The sequence below is a fragment of the Leptonotus elevatus genome, chromosome 17, assembly GCF_054856555.1.
Source record: "Leptonotus elevatus isolate MCC_2025b chromosome 17, RoL_Lele_1.0, whole genome shotgun sequence".
NCBI classification, from domain to species: Eukaryota; Metazoa; Chordata; class Actinopteri; order Syngnathiformes; family Syngnathidae; genus Leptonotus; species Leptonotus elevatus.
The window spans coordinates 13,680,537-13,707,695 of NC_141255.1; the positions used below are offsets into that span (position 1 = coordinate 13,680,537).

General features: G+C 42.3%; 1 protein-coding gene across 1 annotated transcript in view; it reads left to right on the top strand.

Moving 5' to 3' along the window:
* arid2 (AT-rich interactive domain 2) overlaps window positions 1-27,159 on the top strand; it is a 32,884-nt gene continuing 5,725 nt past the window's right edge. Inside the window, exons 1-16 of the mRNA XM_086059476.1 lie at window positions 1-1,512; window positions 1,636-1,729; window positions 2,627-2,724; window positions 13,209-13,342; window positions 15,890-16,108; window positions 16,191-16,258; window positions 16,431-16,500; window positions 17,784-18,034; window positions 18,909-19,005; window positions 19,096-19,305; window positions 20,068-20,232; window positions 20,785-20,863; window positions 20,999-21,133; window positions 21,394-21,605; window positions 23,124-25,348; window positions 26,985-27,142. Of these exons, the coding sequence (XP_085915602.1) occupies window positions 1,421-1,512; window positions 1,636-1,729; window positions 2,627-2,724; window positions 13,209-13,342; window positions 15,890-16,108; window positions 16,191-16,258; window positions 16,431-16,500; window positions 17,784-18,034; window positions 18,909-19,005; window positions 19,096-19,305; window positions 20,068-20,232; window positions 20,785-20,863; window positions 20,999-21,133; window positions 21,394-21,605; window positions 23,124-25,348; window positions 26,985-27,142 (4,307 nt within the window). The 5' untranslated portion in view covers window positions 1-1,420. The remainder of the gene's footprint in view (window positions 1,513-1,635; window positions 1,730-2,626; window positions 2,725-13,208; window positions 13,343-15,889; window positions 16,109-16,190; window positions 16,259-16,430; window positions 16,501-17,783; window positions 18,035-18,908; window positions 19,006-19,095; window positions 19,306-20,067; window positions 20,233-20,784; window positions 20,864-20,998; window positions 21,134-21,393; window positions 21,606-23,123; window positions 25,349-26,984; window positions 27,143-27,159) is intronic.

Here is a 27,159-nt window from a genome sequence, read left to right on the forward strand (position 1 = left end):
TTGAGTTCAAGCAACTCCCCCGTGAGATACAAGTTTTTAGGTGGGCCACGAAGTGCACTTAATACAATTGAAACGAGTTGCTTTTGCAAAAACAAAAATCACTCCTCCTTAGATACCTGAAGACCTACATTGCAAAACAGGGTTTGAGGAAACGAGAAAAAAAAAAGTAATTGGAATTAGGGAATATATTACTTAATTTAATAACTACAATATTAGACGTGGCAAGGTTTCCTAAAACAAATACCTCTCCTCAAAAAACACTGATATCTTAAAATTAGTTTATAATATCTACACTTACAGAGATCTTATTTTGAGCTCATAGCCATATCAAGTAATGGCATTTAACTTAAGTGTGTGCTTCAATTATAACTTTTGCCATTGTTTATATTTTTCCCCTGTCTAATCAAAATTGTGCAATAATAATACCCTATGTTAATTAGTGTTATATACTCTTATGTCCTGCGGAATGTCATGATGATTAGGACAGCTGACAGTGGGGAAAAAACAATCACTTTTTTTGTAACATGCAGTACTAAGATCCCATGTTAATTAGACACTTTTGGACATAGTTTAGCTTTAGTTTACAGTGTTATGCCAAATTATGATGTATAATATTTAGCATTTTTTAAATAGATCATGCAATAAGAATCCCCTGTGTTCTTTTTTTTATCCTATTCCCCATGGGATGTATACAAGTACATGTTTTTTGGCATAGTTTATAAGTAGTTTTTATTCTGAACTTAATTTGGATGTCTCAGTGGGGAAAAAATATTCACCTTTTTTATGGCGTTTGCAATAGTAACTAATGAGATTCCGTGTTAATTAGTGTTATACCCTACCCCCCACGGGACATTTACAAGTACCTCCTGACCCGTTTTTCAGACAATTTGTCAGACGGTCCCTAAAAAAGAAAACAGTCTATTGTTCCAGCAGCCGCTCTGCCCTGGACGGACGGGGGCTGCAGTGCGGGGATCGGCCACAGAGGGCGCTGCACGCACGGCAGGCCGGCCTCCGCGGCCTTCTCATCTTTTTGTCTGAGAACGGGATCCCTCTGCCGCTCTACAGTGTGTGTGATAGCCTCGGAGCCGCGTCCGTAACACACTGTCAAACCACTCCAAACGAGTACAACCGCGATCAAAAAGCATTAATCGAACACGTCCCGCTATGGCGTGCCGAATCCGCCGGTAGGTCGCTCGTATTTGGGACTGTTCGTTTGGAACTTAGTCCGGGTTTGAATCGAGCTCGCTCGCTGTGTGCATCAGTCTTTATTAGCGAGCTGCCGCTCTTCTTGCTACCAGCTATTTCTTTAACTTTTTAAACACTCAGCCTCGCGAATGACTGAGCGCCGGCGGAGTATGGGATCGTTGGTGTCTTAGGAAGCAACCGAAGTGGGCTTTAACCGTTTTTGCATGCAAAAACAATGGCAAATTCGACGGGGAAAAATCTTCCAGATCAGCGAAGGAAGGGACAGGCTTTCCTGGACGAGCTGCGGCAATTTCACCAAAGCAGAGGGTGAGAATCGGGCGCCTTCATTTACACCAAATGCAACTTTCGATTCACATCGAACGGCACTCTGACTTGCGCTGAACTGTTATTGAGAGACATTTGTGCTCATTTGTGACGTTATCTCCCTAGATCGCCGTTCAAGAAGATTCCTATCGTGGGTGGGAAAGAGCTGGATCTGAACGCTCTCTATTTCAGAGTCGTCTCTTTAGGTGGATTTGCTAAGGTGAGTGGGAACCAAAAGTGGATTTTTTTTCCACGCCGCTCGCAGCGGCGTGTGGACCACCCCGCGACTCCCGTGTGGGCAGCCTGGGACGAGTGGATCCCTTCCGCAGACAAGCCGTTAGTGGGTCGGTGTTGGCCTTGTGCTAGTTTGCCATCTATCTCTATTGCAATGTGCTGCCTTGTGTTGTTGTGCGCTTTCCATTGAGTGCCGAGCGCCGCGAGCCAGAGCGCACTCGGGAGCCACTCAAAATTAGCGGGCACGTTTAACATCGATTATCGTCACTCGGAAAACCCCACGAAAGACGAACCGTGCCGCCGGACCGCCGCTCGGCGTTCGACTAGCCGGGAAAATACTTCGTTTCCCCCCCTCTTTCCTCGCCATTTTTCTCGGCTTCATGGCTGCTCGCAAAATGCAGGCCTCATAGGCCCGCATAGTGAATACTATAAACGGCACCACGCCGAGCCCTGAATAAACGCCTTACCACCAACTAACACATTTTCCCTCTCAGTGGGCACAGTTTGTTGGGAGTTTGGCGTCGTTTGCGTGTTAGGCTGGCGTGGGAAAAGTCAACTTAGCCTGTTAGCCGTGTTGCTAACTAGCTTCAACTGAAACGTTAAGTCTTCCAACACTTGTACGCACACACTCACACGCACTATGTCAAACGTAAATATATGCGGGACATAAACACATATGCGGCATTCTATCGCGCGGTGTGTTCATTCACGTCATAATTTACGCAGATGTTATATATATATATTTTTTACAGTTATTGATTTTTCAGCACTCCTTATGGAGGAACCTGTAGATAGAAAAACAGATGGTTCTATCGTTGCCGCTCTTTCCCCCCTCACAGGTGTGCTTTTTTATTAAGTTTTGTGCTCTTTCCCTTGTTTGCAGGTGTCTGACAAAAACCAATGGAATGAACTTGGGGAAGAGTTTAATTTTCCAAGGAGTTGCTCCAACGCTGCATTCGCTTTAAAACAGTACTACCTTAGGTGAGTAGCATGGTTATGCAGCTCTGTGCCTCCCAGGCAGCATGTGTGAAGTGTTTACAAGGGCTAGGATGCAATCAACAGGCGTTTTCTCACCTTGCTTGTTACCAGTGGCTTTATTGTGCCATGATGTCATGTGCCCTTTGAAAAACAATATGGCATGCATATTTTTTGGATCACACTTGTAACGAGCACTTCACTTTTTTCCCCGCCATTGTCCGTTTTGTTGTCATGCTGCAGAGCTCCAAGCCACAATACTGTCAGCTGCCAGTGATAGGAGTCTGGCTCTTCCCAGCAGCTTAAGCAATGTGCTTGCATCGTATACAATGTTAATTCCCGTCATAGGTGCCCAGCGTCTGCTGAAAAATACACCTTTGCAAGCAGGGAGACCCATGCAGCCACTTATGCAATTCTGTAATTGCTTTCGAGGCAATGTCTTTACATTTCTACCTAGTTAGGCGCTGCTATGTGGCTAAGTGTAACGGCTATTTTCCCTCCTCTTGCGGCTGATGCTCTCAGTTCCTTTTAAGCTCATACCCATCAGCTTTTATTAGTGAGACAAACCTCTGCTTTGCGTCTTTCTGTTTTGTGTGATTGAGAGTATTTTGACTGAGAGAGCAGAGCATACAACTTGGCAGAATGGTGGATGACAAGACAGTCTGATGTGCTTTTTGCCAGCCTTTATAGTGCATGCCTGCAGTGATGGTGGAAAGCTGTCTAACTTGTAGGCTAGGTAAATATGCAGAGTTCCAGTTTTGCATGTGCAGAAGTGGCCTACGCAGAATTACAACTGTCTTTTTAAGACTGATTTAAAAGAATTACCGACCTTAGCTGACCACAGAAACAAACTCATTTTTCCAAATTATGTCGCTCCTAAAATACTCGGTGGTGGTGAAATAGGGAGGAGCAAACACAGGCTGACAGCTGAGGGAGGCTGCATGCAAAATATATCATTCTCATGCCACAACAGCCGTTGGAACTAATTTGTTGATTTTAAAGGAAGTTTGGCGTAGTGGATGTCACAGGCAGTGAGCAGCTCTGAGTGAACAAGGCGATGCTCGCCACCCGTTTTTGCTGACTGTGTATGTTCGCTTATTGGATAAAGGGGGAAAGTATATTTTCCTTTACCTTTTTAATGTAATCGCCGCAGGGTGAAGGTTTCCTGTTGGCCTTCATCCAGGTCGGAGGTTGCAGACGGGCATACAGGAAGTTTCTCGCTGAAATACATGAATGCTTTGTTGATATTTGCCACCATCAGGTGTTAACCTCGGTGAGTCAGTTGAACGACCACGTGTTGCTCCCGACTGCTTTGACATTTGCAAACCACACTGGAATCTTTCAAGACTTTTAGAATTCGAGAATTAGACATTATTTGGTGTTTTTGGATGTGTTTTAAATAGGGTTCTATTGGGTCTTCCTTGGTTTAAATCTTGGCTCATCTCTTTCTCTTTGGGTACGCCCGCTTCCTTCCACTTTCTAGAAACATGCATGTTCGGTTCATTTACAAATGTAAATATGCTGTACAATTACTGACATATGGCCAAATTTGGAGCTGAAGAGAATAGGTATTTTCTATCTGGAAGACCGTGCAGTCATCCGTAGACATTTGAGTCATTGTTTCCATTTTTTAAAGTGATTTGTTTATTTTCCAGCTAAAAGACACATTCCTCAAAATGTTGCCAGGGTATGCATACATTTCTGATGAACTACAACAGATTGTTAACACATCGGCTGATGTTGCCCTTATAGTCAAGGTCTCTGGTTAAAATGTCAGCTCAGGGAAGGTCCTCTTAAACTCCTCTTGTGTGAAGTTTGCATGTTTTTCCCATGCTTGTTTGGATTTTCTCCGGTAGTTTGGCTTCCTCCCACATTCCACAATGCATGGCAGGTTCATTCAAGACTCTAATAGTTTGAGTAGTTGTAATGGATGCAATGAACTCCTGTTTTAGGGTCATATCAAGCAGATTAATGATAAATGGAGGAGCTGTGTTGTTTGTATCAGACCTCAACTTCCCATGATGTTGTGTACTTTATTCATTCCCAAGCCGTGTACTCTCCTAATGCTTTTATTTATTGCCCGTTTTAAAAGATTCAGCCCCAAAAAGACCCATGGCATTTCTGGTACAGTGATGCTTGTTGCCAAAGTTTTGAATGGTCAGTCGCACACTGCGTCTCAGCTCTGACTTCTCACTCGCCGCAGAGCAATAAGCAGCGCACAAGTTCAGTGTCCCATTTGATATCTGAATGTCAGCGGTAATAAGCGGAGACGCGTGCCAGAGACATTTCTACAACTCTCTTTCAAGTCGTTGAAGCGCTACTTCAACATCGAAGCCAGTGAAGGTGCAGTGTTTGTTTCGAAGCGGCCGAACTCGCGCTGCAGATCAAAACGTTGGCTTTTTCTATCTGACGGGATCATTTCAGGTTCATTTTTTAAAATGAAAGAACAAGAAAAAGAGACATCCAAATAAAACGTGTCCCACCAGACCTGCTCGTTTTAAAGCCCTAATAAACCTGATCACAGCTGCAGTGCAATGACCACAACCCATGATTTTTTTAATGATTCAGCATTTAAGGTATTACTGTATAACATTGCAAATACTAACTCCTCCTATATGGTTGGTTTATTTGGACCAATCTGTTTCCTCAAGTTCTCTCCCCCATGACTGCTGCAGCAGCTGCAGAGTAGCTCACCCCTCTTATAAACTTAGGTAGTTTGATCGTTCTCATTTGGCTACACTGATGTGAAACATTTTGGCTGAAATATGTTCATATGTCCTCAGTTTTGTCTTGTGTAATACTTTTCACATGGTTTTTAAATGTGATATTGCGCTGAGCTCCCCCACCCTCATGACCTGATTTTTTTTTTTTTTGTTCAGTGAAAGCTCCCCATAATTGTCCAGACATGGGAACACACCTCCATTTGAAAATGAATAAAACATGCTGGGGAAATGAGCTCGCCGGGCATCGCCACGGTCTCTCCCAATTGTAAACTTGAGCACAAGTCAGGTGACGCGGGTTAACCTCAGTTTGCCCTCGCTGCCGCTTCCCCCAGCGGGAGGGCTGCAGGCCCAGAAGGCACTGACATCTTGGAACCTCTTGCACGCTCTATTGGTAACTCAAACACGGCCATTGTTCATACTAATGGAGCCCATGCTTAAAGGTTTCCTTAGTAAGTATTTTGCCATGCAATGGCCTTGCATGTCAAATGGAACTTGTGAGGAAAATGTGACATTTTAAATGACTATTTATCAAATGGGAAAATATGGTAATTGCTTTCAGCAATACTCTGTCAAAAATGAGAGCAATCATTAGTCATACTTTTTCTGCAACATTGACCGAGTCTTTGTAGGTCAGTTGACAGTTTGAACAGACCTGGGCTGCTGTTTTTTCAGCCTCAGTGAGGTTATCGTGAACTTTCATGGCTTCACCTTACTCTGTTTCCTTTTCACAATTTCACCCAGTTGTGTTATGTTCTGTGGTGTCTATCTCAACAGTTTGCTAAAAAAAAAAACGATTTTTAGTCTCTTTCCGTAACATCCTGAGATGTGACAAGAAACAGCCAAAGCTGTGGCTAATGGCAAAGTACTAATTGCTGTAAAAGCAGTATTTAAATGATCTCAGCTGTTCTAAGATTTGTGTATGTAATGCGGTCACTATCGAATCTTTTTAAAATCAATGAATCTATCAATTATTCCATCATCCACCATTAATCAAGTAATCTTTTGTTGTTGTTGTGAGTTTTGTCCCATCAAGGCATAGCCCCAACTTGTTGCTGTCATAATTTGTTTGCCGCTCTTTTTGCTGGATGCTTCACCTGACTCCTTTTTTTTTTTTTGCTTTTGCAACCAGACAGTGTCATAAAAATTCTACGCCGTTATACCCTGTGGTAATCCAGGACCGTGCATATGTAGTTTTAAAACCACAACAAAGAGTGGGGGACATACAAGTCTGCCAATGTTACACAAACAAACAGCAAGCATGCCTGCGAACGAACATTTCCTTTGATAGGTTCATATGCGACAGTTGACCTACCTAAAAACAGCCACTCAGCAGCTGTGTTTGCTTGTGGTGACGACCGAAAAGGGTTCCCAAATAGAGACAGAGTGAGTTTTTGAATTTTTATCTGAAATGGTTCGATGTGGGGACCTGTCATAAACATGGCCATTGAAAGTCACCTTGTGTGCTCGTAGCAACTTGTTTCACACTTTTGGCTCAACAGATTGTGTTTCTTTTTGTAAGTGGTGAACAGACGCTCTTAAATTTAACAGTGTTCCCAACATACTGGAATGTTTTATTGTGATATTGGCCCTCTTCAACACCAGTGCATACATGTGTAAGTTTTTCCTCACGCCGATCTTTTTAAACTGCTCTATTAAAGGCTCAACATTCTCATGACTAGGGATGTAACAATATCCAAATTTCACAATACGATATTATCACGTAATGAATCTCACGATACGATAATTATCATGATGTTGTGTTGGCAATAATTATGTATATAAAAAAAAGCTTGTAATACTATATATATTATCCACTGAGTTTTCTGCTATATCCATGCCAGTATGGTCGCTGCCCTCTGCCATCTTGAATTACTTTGTAAACAATGCACGGCGTATTTTACTATTGCCTTAGCAGCGTAAAGTAGGTACTGTAATTCATATTGTGCTTGGCTGAAGCAGGTGAAAAGTAACGTTTCTTGATGGAGATGTGGTGCTTTAAAGCAACACTAAGGAACTTTCAGTTTACGTTGATTATGGCGCCGCCATATGGACAAAGTCTGTAACGTTATGCCTAAAGGGAAGACCATGATTCTCATGAGGACAAGCGCATTGCGTAATTTTTGAGCTCACAGCATTCAAATTGACTTCCGTCTTTGTAACGAATGGGTAAAGGGGGAAGTGACGTATGCCATAAAGCTGTCAGCACATTTGTAGTTTTTTGTGTGACAGTGTCCCTACCATCCTCCTCAAAGTTGTTTAGTGCCAGTAAAAATGATACAGACTCCCTCAGGCAATGGCAAAGGTACCATTCAAATAGTTTTAAGTCGATGTTTCATCAGAAGCGTTATGAAAATATTTTAATAAGGTTTAAAACGTCCTTAGTGCTACTTTACATATCGTAGTATGACGATGATGATATTATGGCAAGTTTAATAATCGCAATATCACGATATTACCCCCACCCCTTTGAGCTCATCTTCAGTTACAGTGAAATTTTGCTTTTACTTCCTTTTTAAGCACCTGTATGTCTTTTAGAGAGATGGAAACATGCAGTGAAATATTTAGCTAATAAGTCGAACAGGCAGTCGTACCAGCCAGCGTACTTTGGTGTAATCAAGCTGAGCGCCATACCGTTTGACTCTCTTAAGCCGACGTAGCAGTCCTTCTGTCGAAAAAGAGGCTAATTTGTTGTTCAGCATGAGGCGTTCTATCGACTTGACAAGGAAGCAATTTACGAGCTCTCCCCGCTCCGGACACCTTTCGTGACCTTTTCTGATTGTCATCATATTAATTGTAACACTTTACGTGGTCATTCTATCATGCTTGTTGCTACCACTCACTGTTACGGAGGTATACTTAAGTGTCATTCATTCTTTCCATTTTCAATTGGCAACTCATTTTTCCTATTTCAATTTCAGGCACAGTTTTAGGTCAGAATTTTATTTTAGTATTTAATTGGTCGAAAGTCATGTGACCGGGAAGTATCAAGCATTAGTGAAGACGGCGACAGGAAACTTTATGAATGAATGTGCAATAGTGACTCTGTGACACCTCCGTATCAATACTTATTGTAAAAAGCCCACAATGATTTTTTTTTTAAACACACCGCTAGAAAGAATGTTATATCTCTCCTACCAACATTTTATTCGTGCAAATTGTTTTTTAAAAATTACTTTAGAAGTGAGAAAGCATTTGCAGGCTGTCGAGTGCATGTCAATGCAACCAGTGGCGCTCTAATAGCCCCATGTGAAGACCTATCCTAGCCAATTAGCAACCTCAAGAAAGCCATTTCCAGACAAGGCTAATCCAGCAAATCTGCAGTCATACTATATTTCAAATAAGGAATTACATTAGCTCATGTAAGGGTAAGGCATAACATTACAAGAAAAATGGTGAGAATCTTCCAAGAAGCCTTTAAAATGCACTTCATGAATTGACGAAAAGCCTTGTAAAATGTTTTTTTTTTGTTTTTGTTTTTTTGTTTTTATAAATGAGTGCAAATCAGCCCTCTATTGCATGGCCTTTGAACTGGTTTGCATCAGCTGTGTTTTTCAGTCTATTGCTGCAGACTATAGGCAGACTAGCTTTGACGACCAGCTATGGATTAAGATCTATCTATCATGGACAACCTGAGGGCTTTTAAGACTTTGTGTTTGTATTTTGACCTGCCCACAGGCGGTGTCAGCCACCACTGACAGCCTCATCTCTCCCTCTTGTCTCTTCGCTGGCCGAAGATTGACAGAGCTGCCTTGAAGTGAAGCTCGGGTTACCACTTTTTGTTGCTATGGCTAAATGCACAAATCATCGGCAGAGACTTTTGTTCATGGGCTTTTAATAAACAATAGCAATAAATTATATGGTAGAAAACTGCTGTGGTCCAACAGTTATGCTTTCAAGGAGAAGGTCAGCTCCACTCTGTTGTGAATCAGCCTTGTTAAAGTCTGACTGTATGGAGGGAAAAGGATCATTTTTAGAAAACGCAATTGTCAGCACTTGCTTTTATGTCTGACAACATGCACCGGCTTTGGGCTCTAAAGGAAGGAGAGAGAAAAAAATCCCCCCATGTCAACAATCACTATGTTCTCAGTACTGCAGAGGAACTTGCATCATTGTGAAAGCCTTTTTTAGATCGGCGTGCAAGGCTCCTCGCTCGCTCACATGCAGATGTTTGCAGCTGTAAAAGATTTTAGTGGTATTATTGCGCCATCTTGTGCGCTGACCTTTCCATGTGTATATGCGCCTGTCATACATTATCAGTGGACGCCGCAGGGCCTGCATTTAAAGCACCAAATCAGTATTTTAGTCCTTAGAGTAATGTTTTGTCAGCTAGACTCTGGCTGTGCCAATAGTGGCTGTACAGTTTTACTCTGTGCTGTCAATCATCTACGATCTAATGTGTTATTCGGCTTTGGTGCCTGAAACCCATCCTGGGATTATTGACCAATCAGACTCTCCAGACTTTCTGCATGTCTTCATCCACATCCAGCAGGGGGCAGTGGACTCAAACACACCAGGGGCATTAAGGTGGTCAAGACTTAGTTTTGGTCATTTGAGCAAAATGTATTATTTTAGCTTGTTGCTGCCCACCTTTTTTTTATTTATTTTTTTTATTTTGGGGGGCGGTGAGCAGGTCTTTTTTATTTTTTACATCATTACTAGTGATAAACAAGGAATTCTCTTCATTTTATAAAGTCAGATTAACCCATTCTCCAATTGATGTTTATCAACAAAAGCAGCGAGCTGTATTGTTTATTAGCCGCAGTGTTCTCATGATGCTGACATCACGTGCTACCATGTGGCGGGAGGGATGATGTTTTTCCCTCGCCACCCAGAAAATCGTTTAAAAGTCTAGGTGTTCGGCACTCTAACTGAATCTAGGTGATATGATCTTCTCTCAGACAGGCTTCCTGTTAGCCTCTTTGATCTGGAGGATGGTGTGAAGCTCACGTTTCCTGTTTTTGACCCTTTGCCCTAAAAGCATTCAAATCAGTGGACTGGCACCTCCGCCAAGGCAGTGCAACCAAATTGTAACCCTTTGTGCATATAGTTTTAGCGCCGCCAAGCATGGAAGTTATTGTTTTGAATGGTTGTGTAATTTTTGCATTATGAATTAGACATGCTTTATTGCCTGAGAATAATGTAAAATATAAGGTTACGCTTGTGCCACTGATTGGTTAAAAAAAATTTTGATAAAAGTCCAAACGGAGGATCTGCTCACGTTTCACTGTTGTGGTCCACTTGCATTGGAGTCAAAATCCTAATCTTAGTTTTATTTACCAGACTTTGCTGATAGTCATGCATTGTTCACTGAGATTAATGGAAAAATGGGAACCCGATGCTGCTATGTTTATTAAAAAAAAGAAATTAATAAAAACCCTGCCTTGTGGCACACTCCATAAAGGTTCCTGCTATTTCACTATAACCATGCCTCACTATTGAATGCTATAAACATATTTAAAAACCCATCTTTTATTGTGAAGAACTTAAAGGAAATACTCATAGGATATAAAACACCTGGAAAAAAGTGCAACCTTGCAGTCTGAAACAATAATTTATTCTCATCATGGATGCATGTATAAAGTAGGTGTGTGGATCCGCTCTCTTAAAAATGGCTCCCACCCATCTATAGTCAGCTCCCACCCATCTATAGTCATTATCTGCTTTTGGCCAGACAGCGGTTGATGACGCTGCATTCAGGAGCAGGGCCCTATCTCTCCCGCTTGCCTTGTTCGCTCTCTTTCCTCCCCACGAGCGGCGAACGCGATGTATTTATAGTCGAGCGTGTCACCCGGCAGCCAGCGGATGGGGGATTACCTCGACCATGATGAACAAGCGGGGGGCCTCATTCAGTAACAGCCACTGGCTGGCCGGGCCGGTGACTCACGGCCACACAGGCAGGGTTCACCCTACTCTCACCGCAGAGGTATTTTGTGTGTGTGTGTGTTTTCCTGAGCATGTTGGTCTGACTGAAGACATGTTGCCTTATCACAGCAAAGGAATGACTTAATTGCTCACGTTTGCCAAGTTCCTTGCAAATGTTTGGAGTTTGCATTACTTGCCTGAAGTTTGTAGTTTGTGTTCAGGTTGGAGGGAGTGTTGCTGAAATACTAGTTCGGAACGGTTAATCAAATTCAAATTGGCATTGCAATGTAGTAGAAGGCAGTTAACTTTTTTTTAAATAGCAAAGGCTGTAATTTGATAGGAAAAAAAGGCTTCATTTTGGTCGGTACATGTAGATTTGATTCATTTATTTATATGATGTCTAGAATAGATAAGTTCAATGCTTAAGAAGTACAGTCCACGTTTACATATTGTTTCACAAAACATGAAACGTTGAAGCGATAAAGTCACAGATTTATTTGCATTATTGTAATCTGATTTGTGACTTACTGACTTGTGTTTACACCACACTTGTTCGCTAGAATTTTTTTGAAGTCCCTCGTAAACGCTTAAAAGGCTGCAAGTCAAAGTGTTTAGTAAGTAATCAACTCTAAAACTGTCTTAACCCTAACCTACAAGACCAGGACAAAAATACATCTGATATTGATGGTTGTAATAAAGATTAATTTATTGCTTGTGTTTGGATGGAAGAGGACCTTAAAACAATAAACGCATATTAAATATAAGCACAATATATTTATTCAAAATTGGTCAGCCCCTTTTCACCTCATTTTAGCCCACTCAAATACTGTACAAACACTTTTGCTCTGATTTTAAATGGCCAAATATGTTCTTCTTCCTGTGTTTAAACAAAATTGCATTATTTACAGATTTGTCACAAATAAATGTACATATTAAATATAGTGCTTGTGATTGCAGATTTTAACATATTTGCACTTCACAGATGCATTAATATTTCTGAAAAATGAATGGGTGGGAAAGATGTTATATATTTTTTGGTTTGTTTTTATACTATTTGCTGGGGTAAATAAATGTGAAGGTAAACATGGCATTTTCATCGAGTGCAGTATCGCTTGCCTTAAAAAGTATTAAATCCGCATAACCAAGAACAAAGACTTAATTGTCATTAAAAAGTCCTAAATCAATATAAAAAAAGCCTGTTGAGCCACATGTTGAGTAGGATTATATGGTTGTATGTAGTATTCAAAATAAATTACTATTCTTAAAAAAAAAATGTTGCAAAAGAGCAGATGCACATTATTTATGTACAGTTGTTACAACGTTGGACAACATGGGTCATTGTGAAGTTTGTCTTAAAGTGAATTTTAAATGGAATTAATAAGTCTTTCGAAGTCTTGAATTTTAACTTGTAGCAACCCTGGTGATTGCAGATCGAATCTGAATATTTTTTAATATGCTGCAATGAAACTTCTGTCATAAAGAGCTGACTAGGAATAATGTGGCATAGTGCAAAAAAATCCTTGTTCCTTTAATTTTGAGCCCTAGAAAGCACCATGGGTTACTCAAAGTTCATTCAGGGATGAACTTTGTCTTGCTGTTTTCTCCTGTGGTCTGACATAGTTCACTGTCTCTTGTCTTTACTCGGTCTGCCTTGTGTGCGGTTGTGATGCATCAGGGAAAATCTACTTTAAAAAAGTGCCCTTTTTCCTCCAGTGGTGAGTTTGAATATTCCATATATTTAAAGTCCTGTCCTGAAAAACCTATAAGGTTAGCTTTTTATTACCCACCGCACGGTGTCTGTCTACTAGTGTCGAGTATGACTTTTCTTCCAGCTTCATCGTGTGTGCCTGTGGGCTTGGAAAGGCAGTAGGGCACACTTGGCTCACCACTTTCTTTTCCGTGCAGATACTTGGAAAAGTATGAGCGAGTCCACCACTTCGGCGAGGATGATGACGAAGCGCAGCCGGGGAACACCAAGACCTTTCTTCCTGTCGGCGCGATTCCCACTTCTTACAACTACCAGCAACATGTTGTATCAGGTAGGCCCAACACACTTTTAAGAGGGTTTTCGCCTTATGCTTAGCGAGCTCAGTCGAGCTTAGCGTCCGTCACTGGGCTTGCGATGTTTTATAAGGTAGATGGATTAAAAATCGTATTTGTGTCTGAACATACTTCTAAAAAAAAAAACTTTAAAAAACGGTTAATCCTCATGCTGATGTGATTACAGTGTCGCATCACTGCAATGGGGCTCTGTGAAGTGTTTTGTGCGCTGGAGTGTAGCATTTTCACAACAAAACATGGCATCCTATTCCATACGTTGTATCCACTTGGGTGACCCAACGTCCTCTATGGAGATTGCTTTTTGTTGATAATCTCACTACCATCGTAACTTGGTGAAACTTGTCTCAATTTTGCTTATGTTTTGTGCAAGACTACTTTTATTGTCAATTTCAAGTTGAATAATGTCTCCCAGTTGCACTTTTTTTGTCCTCTGTGCTGTTCACGAGGCAACATATTGAATGTTGCTTATCACCTTTATTGCAGCGTGCTGTTTACTCCACATTTCACCTCGCAGTGCTTTTGCTGTGTTGGAACCACGCCTGTGAGGCACGCATTTAGTGAATGAGTGCTTGTTGGAAGTTGCTTTTGCAAATAACATTGATAAATCTTTTTTTTCCCTTTTTTTTTTGAAGGGCAAAAAACATGCATCCTCAGGGTAAAAGCACAACTGAGAGAACATATATTTCTAACTACACATTGCGCTTCGTTGGCTGAGGCTAAAACTGCAATGATTCACACAGACGCACACAATCCGATACTTTGGCTGCCGCTGAGCAGCTCTGAGGGAACTGACAGACATTATTGATGAAAGGATGAGGGGAAGTGCTTGTTGATTTTTGGCTTCCCTCAGTTCAGATTAGTGCCTTCCATATTTTAGGTCATTAGCCTATGCTCATTGTTGAATGTTTTTTGTGATTAGTTTTTTATATTTTGTGATGAACATGTTTTATGTACACAGCCATCCCTAAGGGGGAACCAGGGAAAACACCACATTAATTGCTCATTTATTCTGTTCTGACATTAGCCCCTCTCGATAGATTGTATGACAGACAGTTGAAAAAAAAATTGTTTTCTGCCTTTTCAGTCTAAAGTGACCACAAACCCTGGCCATCATCTTATTCTAGCATTGTTGGTGGAAGAGTGCGTCCATCAGTAACAAATGTTCATGCGAAAACACGAAAGTGGCCAAACATTGGTTCCATGTGCCGCTAATAAGGTTTTTTAAAATGGTTAAAAACAGTTTTGCGGCTTGCATTTTTGTGCACGGCACAACGGAGTTTGGCGACTTTTTCTTCCCAGTTCTAATTAATACCTAACTCCAGCAAGAGCCTTATTTTAGTTAATAAACTTTCAGTCCTTGTTGCACTAGATGTATCGTGCTTTATGCTTTCATAGCATTCCAAATGTAATGTAAATATCTGTAAATAAATGCAGTAAATCGGCTGTGCATTTCTGTTGAGCTGGTAATGGGTTTTTTTAAACACAGTTAAAGATTTTGCTCAATGATGGGTATTTTCTCACAAGTGTTAATGGTTTCTTGTAAGGTGTGAGGGGTGTAATGGTTGTGTTTTTTATTGATGATCAGAAAGTGCATCCAAATGACACATAAATATGAGGATGGGGAGGTTGTTTTTCTGGCATTGCGTTAAACCCTAAATGTAAAAGAAAATCATGCAAAAGGAAATCTATTTTAGTTTTAGCCCTGCAGTAACTTTGCTAGTCCCTTGCATGAAGCCTTGTTGTACAGTCCCTCTTTTGTTCCAATCCTATGCAGGTGTTCAGGGTCGAACAGCAACTCGCAGGAATTGAATAGAGCAGTTGTAGCTGTAAAAGGAGCTCAGATGATTTACATTAACAGCTAAAGCCTTCCCCCTATTCAGCTCCTCTCAATCAACTAAAAATGTTTTTCGGTTGCGATTAACATCCCTGGCACGTTTGCTTTTAATGTAAATCAAAAAAGACTTTCTTTGAAGCCGAGGCTGCTGCTAGATAATAACGCTGATAAAATCTTGCCCTCTGTTGATAATATGTAAATGCACAAAGCCACCAGCCGACTAGATTGGTTCCTTTAGATGTCCTCTGCAGCTTAAAGCAAAAAGAAAAAAAGACAGACTCAGCTGTACTTTGTTTGCTGCCGCTGCCTTGGCTTACAAACGCACTGACCCGTGAACAAGGTTAAAAACTTTATTTTGTTGTTGTTGTTGAAGGGGAGCATTAAACTTGGATAAGGGAAATAAATCAGTGCTTGACTAGCTGGCTGAAAGGCAGAAGTTGCACATTGAGGTGACACAGTGCCTTTTTTCTTCCTCCAGCTTTATAGTCACTAACAACAGCCAACCCATTTGTGCTACACTTCATTCATTTTGGTTTGAAATGTGTATTTCAAGGCTTGTGTCAGTAAGGTGCTCTTGCATGTTGGAAATCTTAGGCACAAACTGTTTAATTACCACAGTTGATTTCTGGTGCCAAATTGCATCCTCATCAAGGAATATTAAAAACATCTTTTTTTTGTTCCCCATCCCCAGACTATCTCCGCCAAAGCTATGGGCTGTCTACTGATTTTATTCCGCCGTGTGACTACAACAAACTGGTGCTGTCTCTCCTATCGGGCCTGCCTAATGAAGTGGACTTCGCTGTCAACGTTTGCACTCTGCTCTCCAACGAGAGCAAGCATGCCATGCAGCTGGACAAGGACCCCAAATTGGTCACGTTGCTACTGGCTCACACTGGTGTCTTCGATGACTGTACGTGTGCACCATCGTCTCTCCCGCCCTTTTAACTTTTGGATGTATAGAAACGAACAATAACCTCATGCTTTTTTTGTAGCGCTAGGCAGCTTCTCTGGGGTGTTTGGTACCGACTGGAAGGCGAAAACGTCCCGGGATTTTACCAGGGTAATGCTTTATCGTTTTTTAAATGAGGCAAAAGGATAATAACATCACAACACAAGTCCACATGATACTGCAAAGATCATGCCTTCAAAGCATGAGTCATTTTGTTAGAAATGGCTTCATAATACATTTTGATGCTTGGCTCACAGATTTTTTTTCCTCCACTTGCTCTCAGTTTTGGAAGGAGGTGGTGCAGGATGCCGAAGTCAGGGAGCTGATCTGGGACAAGAGCAGCACAGTACAAGGTAAAGCAGACTTGCTGCTAAATGCCACAGATGGCAATAAAAAGCTGCATTACACTACGCTTCAATGGGTATTCTCATGTTGTATTACAGTCAAACATGTTCAGATATGCAGCCCTGTTTCCACTATGATGTTCAGTATAATCATGCCGTTTTTAGATGTTTTTTTTTTTTGGAGGATTACATAAAAACTAAAATCAATTTGATATTATTTCTTATTTTACATCCCCCGCAGCAGAATAAAAATTAGATGTTCCAGTCATTTTCTGCTTCTTACATATGCCATGTTCTGATTTGTGGTGCTGCATACCATTGTTGTTAATTACTTATGTTATATTAAAATGACAGATCCCATCTCTCATTCACAAGTGGCTTCACAATTAAGGGAACTCTTTGCCACCTGCTGCCTCATTCTTGTCAGAACCCTACCTCGGGATTATGAAAAACTGCTTTCCACATTGTGGAACATATACAACACATAATGGGGCCTGCATTAATAATAATAATAATAATAATAACTCTGTACGAAAGTTTCCCCTAGGGCTGGTCGATTTATAGTTTAGAGTTTATGGCGCAGGACTTTTTATTTACCCACTCACACACACACGTATATTTGTATATATACACACATAAAATCGTTATTGACTTACCCATATTTTGTAAAATACAATGACAATATACCAAGAGACAAAACAGACTCAAACCATGACATGCGCACCCCATTGTTTAATAAAACTTTACTAAACCCCATAATGCTAATAATAATAATAATGAGGTTTTTTTCAGTGTGACGTAGCTTGTCATTTACTTTATCCTCTGACTTATTTAAGTTACATCCATTTTTTTCCTTCAGAACAGTGTAATCAACTTCATGGCCCGCAGCAGTTCAAAGTCTGTCAAGGTTGAGAACAGATTTAGTTGTTTTTTTTATGCGACTTCTGTAGTTGAAAGTGTGTCCTTGCTGCCATGTACTGGTTGCACTAACAACATAGCTGGGACCAGGGACAAGCTCATTCACAAAAGCAGTCAGTCTTGTGAAGTATTTCATTCTAGATTCATATCACGTCCCTAGTTTCTGTTCAAAATATCCGGTCCACATGATACTGCATTATTTTTTGACCCCCTGCCGTAGGGTTACCAATGTCATACACTCAGCTGTCAGAATCTTGGCTCGTTGGACTGTCAACCTGGCTTCGTGTACATTCCTTTAATTATATATATTTTTTAATTTAAGGCTTCAACACCTGCTCTTTCTTGGCGTTGATGTTTCCTGTATATTTCTTCAGATGGTACATCAGTAGCGGAACGTTGGCAAAGCCTCTTCCACCCGCCGCGGAACCTGGGCATCAGCGACATGGAGGCCCAGCGGGTGCTGCAGGTCGCCGTCATCCTCCGAAACCTCTCCTTCGAGGAGGCCAACGTTAAGCTGCTGGCGGCCAACCGAACGTGCCTGCGCTTCCTTTTGCTCTGTGCCCACTGTAACCTCATCTCACTCCGACAACTCGGGCTCGACACGTTGGGCAACGTGGCTGCTGAGGTGAGTCTGTTGGGTAGTTGTAGTTTGGCTGCTGCTGCCCAGCAATAAAGGGAAGTTAATTGGCAGTTGGTTCACAAACTTCTAGTGAAATGATATTATCACTTCAAGTAGGAGATGTGTGATAATACTTGCGTGCAGCAGTAACGAAGAGAACAACAAGCCTGTGTTACTATAGAAATATGCAGCGTTGGCAAATTCGGTGTTATAAATAGCTGAACAAGCCACAATGTTCTGGTAGGAAAAAGGAATGACAGTATTTTGCCCTAAAACCCAAGCAATTCCTGAATAAATAATTCTTTGATCAGGAAACAAAAAAAATTAATCTATGTGATCTGCACGCTTTAAAGAACAAATGTTGCAAGTACTTAACTGATAGATGCCATCACATTTTCACATGCAATTAGTAGGTAACCCTCACATCTTGAAACCAAACATTCCAAAACTATTATTTCTACACTTTACAGAGACTTAGTGAATTATTTATGTATGTTAATTTACTGCTATGCAGGGAAATAACTCCTCATCAAAATGCTATTTCGAGAAAATGTATGCAAAGAGCCCCCGATGCAATCATTTAGAGCTTTGTCGCCAGTAACTACAGGGGCAATTTTTGCATCCATAAGACACATTAAAGCGTGCTGCTTATTTGTTCTAAACAACATATAGTGCCAATGAATGCTAATGAAATGGCTGTTTTATGGAAAATATTTGTCGTTTTGAGCTGTAGCATTTAGCGTTCTTATTTTGGTCACTGCTGTTGAACCAGACTTTGCTTCTTGCCCTCCCCAGTCACGCCAGGTTGTGTTCATTCATTTATTCACTTGTAACGTTCACTTATTGGCTGTTGCTGAGATCATTTATTTTTCCCTTCCAGCTCCAACTAGATCCGGTTGACTTTCGGATGACCCATCTGATCTTTCACACCATCACAAAATGCTTAATGTCCAGAGACAGGTTCCTCAAAATGAGAGGTGCGGCTTCTTTTTCACTAGTTAATGTAAATCGGTTGTAGCCACAGCGATCGAAGCATCTTTCATGGAATGTCTCTTTTTGTCATGTAGCCATGGAAATCCTGGGCAACCTGAGTAAAGCGGAGGACAACGGCGTGCTCATCTGTGAGTATGTGGACCAGGACTCGTACAGGGAGGTAATGATGCTCCTCACCCTGCCTGACCTCATGCTCCTCATGGCCTCGTTGGAGGTGCTCTACCTGTTGGCTCAGCTTGGAGAGGTTCCCTGCAGCAAGATTGCCTCTGTGGACCGTAGCATAGGTAGGCAGAGAGACTGCATGGAGAGCTCAAGTCTTGAATGTTTACTTTGTTTAATTTTAAGATCCCCCCCCCCCCGTTCACTATTCACAAATTATATTCTCTTTTCTTTTTTTTTGCTTTTGCTTTTTGCTTAAAAACACTTTCAACATTTTCAGTATTGATTTAATAAGGTAGGGGACAGATAAGTGTTGCATAAATGTCTGCAGGTGTTTGACAACATTCCCAGGAAATCACAATGTCTCATCCCTGGTGAGCTATTTTTAGAACAAGCCCCTGAAATACTCGTGTGGTCCTTGCTACCATTTGGTGGCCCCTGATTTACAGTTTAAACTATTAACATAGGCAATTCTAAACTTTTTATTTTTTACTTTTTTTGTGAGGTGGGGCCTTTTTTTCACAATTTCCTTCCCCTTCCCCTGCAAATAACTGGGGATTGCTGTGTTCCTTTTTTTCTTGGTTTTCAGTTGACTTAATCGTATTCTTTAACCATTGCTTTGTGGTCCAAATGAACAGTGGTGGAAGTATGCTTCATTTTGTTATTGATCATTTCACTTTATCAAACAGAAGGTTTCAAACCTTAGCAGACTTGTGGTTATTTTGTATGCAAGTTATGTCGTACTCATTTCCATCCCAACTGGGAATACTCCTACCCCAGAAGTATTTTGGATTGACTTCTCACTTGGAGGAATTAGTCAAGCTTGATCCTCCAAATTGACTCTGTTGTACTAAAACATGTCAATTTTCCTCTACCTCCCTGATCAGATCTGCTGGTAAGGTTAGTTTCTCTCGACCTTCATACGTTTGGACCAGATGCCCTGACAGCAGTGCGGCTGATCGAGCATCAGGCCAATGCCGAACAGGCTACAGAAGTTCGACCGCAGCTGGTCGAGCAGGTACCTGCGGCCGTGCAGGGAGCGCCAGCCACAAGTGAGTGTCCTTCACACATAAAGTGTGACACTAAAGATTGAATCAACATAAAATAAAGCCTGTTTATTTTACGATTGCTCATTAAAGTCCAGATGTCGGAACGCAAGAGGAATATTGGTGCACAATAATTAAAAAGCCACAACTTTTATGTTGAAGCTTGATTAGATTTTTAATAATCTGATTTCAAAGTCATACAGACTGAATTCCTTCCAATTTACCAAGCAGTAGATCATTTTACTTGTTATAAATTACATCTTGAATTTTTTACCAAGTTTTCTGGAGACTAAAAATAACATTTAAACTAGTCACTTTGCGAGTGTTTAAATGTGTTAAATTGCTTCCTGTGACTGAGTTCCACTAATCTTAGTTGTAACACAAACTAATGTAGTTATTAGTTTATCTGACATCTAGTGGACAGTCTAGGGATGGCTATTTTTGCCGGTTTAATTGAATCAGCATACTGAATATTTATTTATAGCCACCTCTTTCATCATTAAATTGGTTGCACGTAAGCATAAACATTTTTACCTTTTTTGTTTTTCTGCTCTTCAGCAACACGGGCTCCCATTCAGTCCACTCAGCCACCACCTGGCATAGTTGAACTGGATGGAGAAAAATTTACATTGCAATGGTGAGTCATCTTTAGAGTTACTGCACTGTTTATGGTCAAATAAAATGGGTATATTTAATCCCAATCGGCAATGTCTCTAGCATGTGTATGCAGTGCAAAATGTAAACAATGCTCCCTGGTTTGTTTCTCCAACAGGCTAAACGCACACTTTGAGACAAACACTGAGGGCTCTGTCTCCCGGTCGGATATGTACTCAGAGTACCTTTCCACATGCAGCAAAATGGGACGAAGTAACATCTTGAACTCCACTGGCTTCCTCAAATGCCTACGGTCAGTCTTTTATTTATTGTGTTTGTATCGTATCTGAATAAGTGGTTGTGCCATAAAGTGAGAAAAGACAAAAACAAATCTTCTACACGCTTTAAAAAAACAAAAAGGTTAAAAACAAGCAATAGTCTAAACTTATTGGAAGTCAAATAAATTATTCACTATCTAATTAAACTTTACAATGGAGAGCAAATGCATATTTAAAATGAAGCACCTCCCAGGACTATTTAACATTCGAGCCCTTTTGTCGTTGCCCATTGTAGGACTGTGTTTCCCAATCATACGATGCGGCGGCAGGATGAGACCAAAGCGAATGGCCCAGTTCATATCCTCCTGGTGGGGATAAGGCGGAGGTCAATATCGCTGCCCGTCCAGCTGTACTACCAGCAGCCTCAACCGCAGCAGGTGCCAGGTGCAACTCCATCTCCTGCAGTTAGAACAGAAGCCCGTGCAGACTCGCAGGCTCCACCTCCAGGTAGAACTGAAAATGTAATGTAAAAATATATATTTCTGGCCGCTTGGCACAAGCAGCCCTAGATGCACAGCCACGCCGGGTGGACTTAGACGTTTGACTCCGCCCAAACGGATTTTACAAAATGGTTTAAACAAATTTTTTTTAGAACAAAATTTGCAGATTTAATGATGCATCAACTTAGAACGTAAAGTTTTTTTGTTTGTTTTGTTTTTAAACTCATTATGGAGCATCAAAAATTACAAACACTGAACCCTCAGTCAGCTGGGGTGGTGCTAACTAATCAGTTTGACGGAAGAGGTCAAAGTGCAGTACTACATGTCCTCAGCAGATAGAGGATCCCTGGACCGTTGAGGTTAGTATTTGAGTTCCGGTAATTTTCGTTGTTCAATAAAGTGTTCAAACCATACTGTAATCGTGATGTGGTTAGGGTTATAAGATGGCACGCAAAGCTGCCAGGGCAATAGTTAAACAACAAAGAAAGATAGAAGGCACTTCGAGGTTGAGAATCTGTGTGGGCGGAGTCAAACGTTTAGGTCCACCCAGCGTGGCGGCATGCCTTGAACTGCACTCTGCATCCAGAGTTTACTCGCTTAGAATGCTGATTTTAAACAAAAGGGCCACTTTGACATTCAGGACCTTTTAAAGATTCTGAAATCAGATGTGTTTGTGAACACTGATTTAAAAAAAAAAAAATGTATTATTATTATTTATGTATTTATTTTTAAGAAAACAAAAGCTTGGTGATAGAGCAAAAAAGAAAAAAATCTTGATTTTTGTGATCATTTGCGGCATTATGAATCACATCTCCACATTCACAACCAAAACATGCACCATCAGTGCTAAATAATGTAGAAATTAGAACAGTTTAACTGAATGTTCTTCATTATAGATTTTTTGTTGTAAATTGATGTCTAAATACTAAGGGTGGGAATCTTTGAATGTCTCACGATTTCGATTCCGATTTTTGGGCCTGCGAATTGATTCAGAATCGATTTTCGATTAGGAACGATTTTCGATTCAAAGTGATTCGATTGACAATGCTTTTTGCTTCAACCTAGAGATGTGCAAGGAATTTTAATTATCTACTCCAGTCTGACTCGTTAATGCTAATTAGCGCGCTACTAGCGACACTTTTATCACTCAAAAGATTGGCTCCACGCTGGGAAAAACAACTTTTATTGGAATAAGTTGAACGTGACATTTTCCTTCTACTCTCATGTGGCTACAACTTAACAGTGTATTAGACCGTATGGAGCCACACTGCCCCTCAGTAGCCAAACCAGGTACAACATGAACAGCGTTCCAAATAAAGGCACACATAGACAAAGGCAAGACAGTATAAAATAATTTAAATAAAATCGATTTTGGGACATTTAAAATCTATTCTGAATCGTACTAAATGAGAATCGCGATTCTTATGAGAATCGTTTTTTGGGCACACCCCTACTAAATAGCCTAACCTAATTAACCAGTTCTGTCTGCTTTGTGTGGTAACTCCTGGTAACCCACCACATTTAGGCCGGCCATCAGGTGGCGTAACTCCTCCATCTGGGGCCACCAATGCGAAAGAGACCCCGAGTGCAAGCCAGCCAGCTACTTCCCAACACCCGGTGGCCCTCCACGTGTCTCTACAGCTGCCTTCAAATACTCAAGCAGTAGTGCAGCAGCAGCAACATGTCCGGTCTGGTCCAGTGGTCCAGGTTTCAACATCTGCACCGGCCTCCAAGAACCTCAGCCCCCAAAACGCCACTGTCCCACCTGCGGTTCAGCAGCACTCGCCCATGATCCCCACCGGGACACCAGTCACGCTTTTTCAGCAGGTACCCCAGGGCCACATACTCACCGCCAGGGTGCAAGGTGTCTGCCCCCCAATTTCCCAGCACCCGTCCCTCACTCAAACGCCACCTCTGTCTGCACCACAGGGGACCTCGCCCCATGTAGACCCTCAATGCGGTGTGGCTTCATCCGCACTCACTTCTTCCATCCAAGCGGCCACTTCCACGGGGTCACGCGTCACATTTCAGAATATTGCCCCCAAACCACCGCCAAACCAGTCCACTGGCCCAGCAGCCACGATAGCCAACCAGCAGCCTCAGGCACAGAGTGTGGTAATAGTCAGTCCCAGTCCTCAACAAAACCAAGCGTACACCCCCGCCATACACCAAATTGTTCTTGCCAACCCCGCCGCCATTCCTGGTGCCCAGTCTATACAAATAGCAGGGCAGCCCGGAGCTCCTTCCAGTACGTGCCCGCCTGCCACGTCCCATCCGAATCCCCAAGTCCAGCCCAATCAAACGGTCAGCCACGCACTGTCCATCAAACGGCATCAACAAATGATTCCGCAAGCTCCTCCCTCTCAGCCTACCTCCTCCGAGTCCAGCTTGATCAAACAGCTTCTGCTTCCAAAGCGAGGGCCTTCCACGCCAGGTGGAAAGCTTATCCTTCCCGCGCCACAGGTGCCACCGCCCAACAGCACGAGTTCACAGGTCATCTACCAGACGGTGGCCCCTTCGCAGCCTCAGCAACTCAACGTTCAGCTGGTTCCCAGTCAGGTCCAGCTCTTGCCCGGCCAGCTTATTTCGACAAGTAGTCCTGCCGCAATCATCCAGGCCCCCATGGCGACTGGACAAGTCACCTTTACTGTGGTCCCTAACACTGGCTTTAACACCTCCACCGCAGCTGTCGCCGCGGTCAGCCACGGCGCCGTGGCCCCGAGCGTCCCGTCACCTCCGTTGTCGGCGGGAACTGTGCCCCAACAAGCTCCTGCGGCTTCGTCGCTGCCGCCGGCTCCTCTCAGAGGCGACAAGATCATATGTCAAAAGGAGGAGGAGGCCAAGGACGCCGCCGGGTTGCACGTCCACGAGCGGAAAATCGAGGTGATGGAGAACTCCTCGATGACGGACGGAGACTCCTCCAATGGGAAAACCAGTAACGGCGATGTTGGAGTAGGTGCCAAGCTGCTAAACGGTCGCAAGTGCATGGAGTCTAATCTACCTCCATACCACTCAGGGAACAGCCAGGGGACACTAAATGGTCCGGCAGCAGAGAGTCCCCCCGCTAATGGGAAGCAGGCCCTCTCCCCCGGCCTCGCCGCCGCCCTGGAGGGGAAGCCTGACCCTAAAAAGACACTGGTCAATGGCGTGTGCGACGTTGACCGGGGTGACAGTGGCGTCATCAGCAAAAACATTCCAAATCATATTGCTTCCAAGCAGTACTTGGGCAATGGGGAGGTGGGCTCCACTGAAAAGAGTCAAAGCTCAAGTCCCTCTGCTCCCAGTCCTCCCCTCCAGCAGGACACTGCCAAAGCCCAGCAGGCAGAACGCCTGTTCAATGGACCTCAGGCAGTCGGTCCCAGACCGCCCTCGGAATTAACAAATGGACCTTTAGGGCCTGGCCACGCCACGCCCGTGCTAAGGCAGCAACTGCTGCCCAATTCCACCCTGCCCCCCACCATCCCCGTCGCCTCCCAGAGCGCGTCCGCCTCCCCTGCAAACGGAGTGGCGTCGGAAGCCCGGGGCGTCAAGAGGCCGGCCGAGAGCGAGGACCGCGCCACCGCGTCCTCGGGAATCCCCAACAAGGTGGGAGTGCGGATCATCACCATCAGCGACCCCAACAACGCGGGCAGCAGTTCCACAATGGTGGCCGTGCCCGCAGGAACCGACCCAAGCACAGTAGCCAAAGTAGCAATCGAGAACGCCAGTCAGCAGAGGAACTGCTCACCCACACAGGCAGCTGGCTCAACGGTGAGTCACTGGGAAGGAAATGTCATGTCAGTTTGGTCGTGTGATTTGGTGTCACGTCTGCTAATGCATTCCTGTCTCGCACAGTTTTGAGTATTTCTCTGTGTTTTTCAGTCTGTCTAAAAGCACTTTGTAGTAGGCAAATTATGCCGTCAGCGTGATTTTTAAAATCATTTCATGTTGCAAGACAATTACACTGTTGGGCAGGCAGTCGGTGTGAAGTGGAGGTTAAGAAGGTGAGGCCAGTTCAGACCATTTGGCTCTCACTGATACAAACCTCCTACAGAAAAGCAGCTGAGAGAACAACTTATGCCTTCAGAGAGAGCTTAGGTTACATCTCAGCGTACAAGACACTTGAATGGCAGGCAAGACTCAAAATTACTTTGAGTAAATTTGCTGAACAATTACTTAATTTGCCGAAATTTAAAACATTTTGAGGATCATGTGTTTTGTTTTTAATTCCAGGGACAAGATTTTTACACAAAATATGACAGGACGGTTGAATGTAGGAAAGGCAGTTTTATTGCTATAGCAGATTTCCTACACAAGACAACTCGACTCAATGTGCTTCACAATGTAGGGCTGCCTGCAGCTGTGTAATATCCTACTGAAAATTGTATAGAATAATCATGTAAACTATATTTTTACATAATACATTACTTAATAGTACGTTTCCTTTTTTATGTCGTTTTTATTTCTTAAATGCACTTTGAGCTTAGCAGCAGAAAGTGCCTATGTTGATAACCGATAAGTAAGCCGATAATTGTTTCCAAAATGAACTTGAATACAAATATACTTTCGAGTCCTACCATAAGTCTAACATGTGCAGATACATTGAAAAATTGTGTTAAGCACCATGAAGCTGAATATGATTGATATCTCAGTTTAAAAAGATCTTGAGTTTGTCAAAACAAAACAGTCACGTTTTAAAAATGCAACAAAAAACTGCGAGGGTGTTGTGGAATTTTCAGTAGTTAGGCAAACGGTCTGGATGGAAAACAATTTGTCTTTTGGCTTTCTTTCTATTTGAAGCTTCAAATATACACAAGTCTTACAGAGCAGTTTACAAGAAGTGAGCTGTGAGAGTGTACGCAATCAATTATCATGGGAAGATTTTTATGCAGCCTGGTTACTTTTTAGTCATTTTATTGTCTAGAAACATTTTTCAGTGGACAATTTCAAACGAGTATAAATGTAATCTTAAATGTAGGATTCATTGCAAATTGTAAAACAAGGCATTCAATAAAAAAAAAAAAAGTCACTTTTCAGGAGACCCCAAAAACGGTATGGTTGTTCAACCATTAACATTGCATTACAAAAAGACAGTAAGCCATTTTCAACACCTTCGATTACAATGGTCAATAATTTGTATAAATAGCATCCCCATTTTTTTATTGGAGCAATAGTATCGATTTTTGAAAATCAAAAATCAAATTTACCAAATTGTGATTTATGAGATTTTGGTCCGACGCCAGTGATATGTACGTTGTGGTAAAATGTGAATTTTAACTCGCTAACTGTGATGTGAAAACCGTTTCTTTTTAGCCTAATTCCTCCAAACTGCTGAAAATCCCTCACCTTTTGTGCATTTTTTCACATGGACTTCCCTCATGTTATGTTGGATGCATCTCGTCCATAGCCCACTGTTACCCCGTCCCCAGCCCCCACGACCCCGCCTGCAACAGCAGACAGCAACAGTCCTCAACTCCCCTCAACGCTACAAGCCCCCACAGCACCGCCCGAGCAAAGTAGGAAAGCGGGACAGAACTTCAAATGTCTTTGGCAGTCCTGTAAACGGTAAGATTGAGTAATAG